This window comes from Lagopus leucura, unplaced genomic scaffold, assembly GCF_019238085.1.
Source record: "Lagopus leucura isolate 7727_CA_CO unplaced genomic scaffold, USGS_WTPT01 Super-Scaffold_100048, whole genome shotgun sequence".
Taxonomy (NCBI): Eukaryota; Metazoa; Chordata; class Aves; order Galliformes; family Phasianidae; genus Lagopus; species Lagopus leucura.
Genome location: NW_024962294.1, coordinates 2865915 through 2872849, shown reverse-complemented (window position 1 = coordinate 2872849; position 6935 = coordinate 2865915). Strand labels below are relative to the sequence as shown.

Below are 6935 nucleotides of genomic sequence, written 5' to 3'. Positions count from 1 at the left end.
TACTTGATAAAAAGTCATTCTTTTCTGTCTACAACCATACAAACGTGGTATTAGAAACATGAAAGATGACTAAAGATAAATATGGTTTTCCTACTTCCCACACTATCTGCTGTGTAGAACAAACTACAAACCTGTTCCACCCAAACCTTAACAAAGCACAACCTGAGTTGCATGCAGCCTGCATGTCCAATTCTTCCTTCCATTTATCATCAGTCATATCAGCATAGAAAAAGCTTAAACTCTGAGTAAGCAAAAGCTCTACAAAATCAGTGTGCGTGGCTTCTCCAAATGAATAGCTTGGCTTCTTTGATCTTCCCACACCCAAAGCTCTGAAGGAGGGCCCCTCGCATTTCGGATGCTTTGTACCTCTTCACCTCTTGATTCTCAAAACACGGAAAATGTTCAGATCTTCCAGTTTTCCTCCCAGAGAGAAAAAGCAGGACAAATGACGATACAGAGAACAAACTAAGAGCTGATCACCATTCCAAATGCAGTACCACCGTTGAGAGCAGTCCCATCTCCACGTGGTAAGAACTCCAAAGGGAGGGATGCGTTCACAGTTATCTGCTCTGCATGTGGATAGGTATGGAAGTCACTGTGCAATGCTGAGTAATGCTGCTGCTGTTCTGCCCTAAAGGAGGCATTGCTGTTTTGCTGCTTTTGGGCTCCAGCTCCCGCTTCCCTCTCATGTGTCTGTAAACGCAGAAATGCAATATTTATCAGCGCTGACATTTGCAGTGCTTTCTCCCATGATAGAATTGGGAAGATTCCCACGGAAACAGGCTGAACTGAACAGCCATTGGGAAGTTAGCATCAAGCAGGACTTCATTCCAAAGATAGAAGATGGCAGGTGAGTGCTCCAGAACTTGTGCACGACTCTGTGCCTTCAGATGGAGAAATCAAGCTCCACTCTGGCAGCACGATACTCACAGCAAGCCTTTCCTATGCTGACAGAAGCCCCCTAGAAAGAGCATCCATCAAGCATTCTCTGCCAAGAACCATTCCATTACAGCCTGGCATTCAGGACATCAAGCACATTACACTCAGATTCTGCCTGAAATTTTCAGCAATAAGAAAGCCTGTGAGATGAGAGCACAGAAGTGATTTTGGTTCATCTGGCTTCTCCTCACTGAAGCACAGGACTCAGCCACGTACCTGTTATACGCCTTCAGTATGAGCAGAACCACTGTAAAAATAATAATTACTCCTACTACAATGGCAGCAACTATTGCTCCAGAACCTAGCAGGGAAGGAGAAAGAAAAATGAAGTCTTTTTTGAGAAGTTGTCAACGTTCTGTTTGGAATTTGATAAATTCAAAGGTTAAAAAGCTACAGAGAAACAAACAAACAAAAAAACCCCACAATATCTTCCCTTTTAAAATAATTTCTCTTTGTTACTTTTTATTCAGAGGAACAGTCTGGGATGGGAGCACTTGGAGGCAAGGAACAGGAGGGGTAAGCTGAAGAAGTGCAGCACCCACGTGCTGTGCAGCAACTAAAGTGCACAGTGGCCTGTTTTTCTACTTAAAGATTCAAGGTATTTGTGGTACAGGCAAAAACAAAAACAAAAAACCAACCCCACGACTTGTCTTACTTTGATAGAGACTCAGTTCTTGAGACCTTGTGGTCACATTCACCGAGAGCTGCGTAATGCCGATCAGCGGGGCTGCCGTCGTCATCTTGATTCGGCTGCAGAAGGAAAAAGAGGAATGATTTCATTACACATCAGCACCGAATTGTGCCACCTAATTGTCATCAATTAGCAGCTGCCTCTTAAAGATCAGTCATGTTTTCTCAGCGGTGAAGTCAATGGATGCTTTGCTACACCAGTCTGAAGCCATTTGCTTTACAGTATACACAGCACAGGGTTCGGAGGGTAAGACACAGGCACAGCACTGAGTGATGTTACAAAGGGTTTGGATGAATACACACACATCTTCAGCTCTGTGATTTCAGACTGTCGCTCCAGGTTCTGAGGTTTTGGTCCATAAGAGGAGGAGGGACCTGAGAGAGGAGCACTGCATCTCCGTGCCCTGTCCTGCACACAAAGCAGACTGATGGATCTGTGCATCCTCTCTCCAGTATTCAACAACGTATTCTCAAAGGTAGGGGGAAAAAAAGGACAGGTTTTGTGGTGTCGTTGCTGTGCAGTGATGGAAGGATACGTCTTTGTGGGAATTACAAAGTCGGCAAAGGGAGGCTTTATCACCAAGCAGCAGTAATAACAAATACAACAAAAGGAGGGGTTTGCTGCAGTCTGCTCGGGTTTCACTCTTTGTCGCTGAAGTCCGTGCGGGTTCGCTGCTTTTCCATTCGTTTTGTTGAAGTGCGCTCAGGTTCGTCGGGGTTCTCTGGTCTCTCAGCGTGCCCCACAGCCTTCCCAGTGTCCTAGTCAAGTTTCCAAGGCTGCCTCGGTGCCCCTGCAGCACCCCGTAACACTCCCTGGGGCTGCCCACAGGATTTCCAGCGCCCCGTGCTGCAGGGCAGGCACACCCCTGTGCTGCACCAGGCGGCTCCCAGGGCGGCTGCGGGGCACCGTACGGCGCTCCGAGAGCCTTGCGCTGCCGACACGCGCCGATGCACGAGTGAGCGCCGCCCGTACCGACCCGTGCAGCCCGGCGGCACCGCCAGGTTCCGGGGCACTGAGGGAAACGGGGCTTTCCGTTGCTGCGCTGCATACAGGTAAGCGGAGGCACACACCGAAGCAGTGTTCTTCCCCCATAGCAGTGCCCCGACGTACATTTTCGGCCCGTTTCGTGTCTTTTCTGCGCGGTCCCGCCGCTCCCACACCTCCCAACGTACCGGCTGCGCGGTTCTGCCGTCCGTGCGCAGCGCGAGAGCCTCGGCACCACCGCGCCTGCGCAGAGCAGCGCCTGCAGTACCGGATTTTGTTCAATAGACGGCAGCAGGGAGTGCCGCGGCGATAGTGCGCATGCGCGGTGCTGGGATGGGCACTTGTCAATCAAAGGAGGCGATGACCCAATCACGTGCCGCGGCGCGCGCAGGGGCAGTGGGGGTGAAAGCGGCCATTTAGCGGGGTTGGCTCGAGCCTTCTAACAAGGAAGCGGAGATGTGAAGAGCTGGGGCTGAGGGCTGACGGCCCGTGAGGGGACTGATGGCCCGCGCCTCAGTGCTGTGTAAAAATTCCCTCCCCCTCCCCCTTCTTGTCTTCGGACGCATGCGCATTACTTCCTGGAGGACTAATCACCATAGAGATTGGCGGCGCAGAGCGGCTAAAACGAAAAGATTCTGCTTCCGTGTTTTCCAGCACAGCTCAGCGCTATGGGGACCGGCTGCACGAAGCACATCGTCAATTCGGTTATTTTTTTTACACATGTTCATGAGAAAGGAAAAATTCTCCAACTCCAAAAAACTGAAGAAGGCAGAAAGGCGCAGCCCGCCATTCACGTGATGGAGCTTCTGCCCTTCGTCCCAATTAAAAGCAGGGGAAGCAGGAGAGCGAAAGAGGAAGGAGTTGGAGGGGATGCCGTGTGATAACCAGGTCCTACATGTCCTACAGCTATTGAACGTGCTCTGAGGAGCCGTAGGTACAACCCAGAACATCCTACAGCCCTCTCACAGCCCCTCAGCACGCTCCAGGTTCTTCACTGATTTCCCAGTTTGTCCTACTGGACTCCCAGGACCCCTCAGTGCATCTCAGAGACCTCCCCAGGCCATCCAATACACTCCAGGACACACTATTGAATTCCCAAAGCTTGTCTGTGTCTCTTAGTGCATCCTACAGGCTTCCAAGGATGCCTCTGAAGCACACTACAATATTCCCAGAACTTCTCAGTGCACTCTAGGGTGCCTTAGAGGCCTTCCAGTGTACTCCAGTCTATGTATGCCTCAGGGTGCTCTGGGCCACACCAGAATGCTCCCAGAGCTCCATGGCAACTGTAGGGCACCCCAAGAACCTCTGAGAGATGCTAAATCTGTGTTTCCAGACACATACATGTTACCTCCCAGAGAACCAAACACAACAGAGGTTAACAGACTGGCAGCACAAAAACAGGTGCATTTTGTTAAATGTATTTTATCATTATTTTATAATAAAATTACTTACCTACTATAACGGAAAAGTCTTAACTTCAAGAGATCATATACCTGGAGCTACGTGTCTAAAGACATGAAGAGGTGAGAATGAACTGTAGGAGTAGGAGTAATTGGCATATCTGCTGTGCCCAAACCTCAGCACTGTGTGCCAACACGTTGATGCAATGAGGGCAGCCATCACCCAGCTGCCCCTTCAACTCGCTCTGGCTTTGCTGCACATCTCTCCTGTGCTGGAAGCCCCAGACCTCGGCACCGTACTCCAAATATTTCCTACCCAGACCTTCTTGAAAGCTCTTCTTTCGACAGAACTCCGTAGCAAGGAACATTCTTCCTCACTGAGCATCTGAATGGGAGCTCTGGCAGCGTCCCTCAGAGGCTGAGTGCCCACAGCACTCAGTGACTGCTGCACCACTGCAGCTCTCCCACCTGAGGGAGCTCCCACCTCACACAGCAGCCACCGTGAGGCTGTGCAGAACGCTGCTCCTTCAGGATTGAAGATGCTTTGGTCTGTATTCCGTTTAAACCTAACAAAGAAAAAAAGAAAAAAGAATTCATTTTGAATGAAGCGCAGTGCAACATTGTGCAGAGACTTCAGCTGATGCTGGAGCCTGGCCTCAGCCCCATATCCGCAGGATTCATCCAGCAGTCTCCAAAGAAAGGTGTCATCACTGACCAGGCTGTGCTCGGAGCAACAATAGGCAAAGCTCATCCCACAGGAGCTCTGCCCTACAAATGAGGCTGCCCAATTACAGACCTTTAATGAAGTTTGTAATTCCAACCTGCAAACCCCATTCCCATTGCCCTTTGTGAACAAGCACTGGCAAGATCTCACTCCAACCCCCCTGAAATGCAAGACAGTTACTCACAAGGGACACTGACCTGCTCCACTTCAGTTTCTCCAGTTTCAGCCTTAAGGAAAGCACACCAATAACCTCCACGGGGCCTCACAAGCTCTCAGACTCTTCCACTAAGTGTGCAGTTCCTGAAAAAGACAACACAGCCCCAGGTAGGCATCTCCAGTTCAACAGCCATCGTGCACTAAGAATCAGTGCCCAAGGAAGCAGCAGAGCACAAACCCTCACCCCACGGCTCTGTTCTGCTGCCACCCCCAGGGCAACAAAGCAAACACTGACTGTCTTCAAACTGGCTTCACTCAGAGCAGGGCTGTGCCAGCAAAGAGGCCAAGGCCAGTCTGAATGTTACTTTTCCTCCTTTTTCGACCACAAGATCGGTATTCAGATCTGATGGGAAAGGGATCTGGAGGGACAGAGCTCTGGCAAAGGCACTCTCTCACCTTGGGTCTACCAGCAGGCAGGCAGTGAGCTCCAAACAGCGAGAAACCCTGGAACACAACACAACAACACCCCCAAAATCAGCACCAGGCTTCAGATATCATCAATACTGACACAACCAGCCCCCAAACCACCAGAGCTCTCACAGGAGGGGGCAACACCCTGGTTAGAAGCTGAAAAATATATAGGAGGGGTGAGTGACAGCAACAGGCAGAAGAGGCCGAGCAGTCAAAGACCTTCCTGTTGCTCTTGCATGTTGTTGGAGATCTGCAGCTATATCAGAACCACAGCTCTTGGATTAACATGCAGGTGGGTTTGGCCAAGGCCTGTTACAGCTACAAAAGCCAGACAGAGCAGCAGACACAACAGAAGCAGAGCAGTCTGTTGGCTTCGGATCTGGAAGAACTGGGATTCGATTCCCAGTTCTGAGTCAAGGGATGCTGCACAAAACCTCTCCACCCCTCTAAAAGCAATTTAGGTAGGGCAGCGAGGGGAAGCTGGCAGCTCTGGTGGAGCTGAGTCACAGTTCCAACTGCAGCTGTGAGAACCCCCCAGCACCGCTCACCTGCCCAGCACCGCCTCCTGCACCCGGTGACGACAGGAACAGCATCTCACACCGCTCCTTAGGGAGAAAAGCATTTAGAGAACAGCAACGCCTTGCTCTGCCCACCCGCCAGCACCCCTCCAAACGAAGCACAGGTCTGCTATCATCAGTGCCTGAGAGCACTGCAGGCAGAGCCGCAGCCCCTGTATTTTCCCGATTTGTTGCTGGGCAGTTACAGAAAACCAAACTGTGCAGCGACCGTCGAGGAAAACGCGTGGCTCTCGGCTCCTTTTTGACTGCGGCTGCCACAGCGCAGGGCAGGCGCAGCTTCGATAGGGCCGCGCGGGCCCCGCAACCACAACCACCCCAACCCAGGCGGGCGCTCACCCACGGCAGCCCAGATCCCGCACCACGGAGGGAGCCACATCATCCCGCCGAGTCCCCGGGGCACCGACGCGGCGGGGCCTCGTCAGATGGCGGCGGATTGTCCCCGCACGGCAGCAACAGCAGCCACCCGCCGCCATCGCAAAGAGAGACAGAAGGCGGCCCGCCGTGGGCTTTTATAGGGCGGCAGCGCGCACGCTGATTGGCTGCTGAGGACGGGTGTTCCCGCGGTGCCTTCTGGGAGTTGTAGTTCCGTGCGGTTGGTGCCTATCGCTTATAGTGGGAGTTCTGAGCGTGCCTCGGTGAGGAAAGTTCATCTAGAGGGAGCGAGGAGGAGCACTGGATGAAGTAAGAGGCTGCTGGTTGGTCATGATGCTAAAAGGACGCTAGGAGGGAGAAGAGACCGTGGAATAGAAGACTGGAGACCTCATAAATCACTACCTGAGATAGGCGTGTCTGTGTTAATTATCAGGTGTGTAATTGATGAATGCGTACGCTCTGAGGAAGTGTAATGGACTCTGAATCATCTCATCTGAAAAAGGTAACGAGAGCTTTGTCAGAGGGCTGAACTAGCTTTATCGGTTTTTAAACGTGGTCATTGCATCAAATTCACTTCACGTTCAAGTAGATCCCAAGTTAAATCCAGAAATGGGTGTTTT

The 6935-nt window shown here is 51.5% G+C and overlaps 1 protein-coding gene and 4 non-coding genes across 9 annotated transcripts; all 5 read right to left on the bottom strand.

Moving 5' to 3' along the window:
* LOC122187599 (non-compact myelin associated protein) lies at positions 1 to 6408 on the bottom strand. Of its 5 annotated transcripts, none has more exons than XR_006181350.1 (8): positions 6280 to 6408; positions 5914 to 5970; positions 5351 to 5398; positions 4936 to 5038; positions 2741 to 4580; positions 1595 to 1689; positions 1156 to 1240; positions 1 to 693 (listed from the first exon to the last, which is right to left on the bottom strand). XR_006181350.1 is itself a non-coding variant. In XM_042885247.1 (4 exons), the coding sequence occupies exons 1-4, from the start codon at positions 2069 to 2071 to the stop codon at positions 561 to 563; spliced, it is 450 nt and encodes a 149-aa protein (XP_042741181.1). In that variant the 5' UTR covers positions 2072 to 2308; the 3' UTR covers positions 1 to 560. The 5 variants fall into 5 exon arrangements, 1 of the variants encoding a protein (XP_042741181.1); XR_006181351.1 differs by having other exon boundaries at positions 2803 to 4580; XR_006181352.1 differs by having other exon boundaries at positions 1595 to 4580; positions 4923 to 5038.
* Positions 4663 to 4733, bottom strand: LOC122187617. Its single transcript, XR_006181362.1, has one exon. It is a non-coding gene; the product is annotated as a small nucleolar RNA SNORD99 (small nucleolar RNA).
* LOC122187615 lies at positions 5188 to 5322 on the bottom strand. The gene has a single exon (XR_006181360.1). It is a non-coding gene; the product is annotated as a small nucleolar RNA SNORA61 (small nucleolar RNA).
* LOC122187614 lies at positions 5529 to 5657 on the bottom strand. The gene has a single exon (XR_006181359.1). It is a non-coding gene; the product is annotated as a small nucleolar RNA SNORA44 (small nucleolar RNA).
* LOC122187613 lies at positions 6094 to 6236 on the bottom strand. Its single transcript, XR_006181358.1, has one exon. It is a non-coding gene; the product is annotated as a small nucleolar RNA SNORA16B/SNORA16A family (small nucleolar RNA).
* Positions 6409 to 6935: the final 527 nt, after the last annotated feature.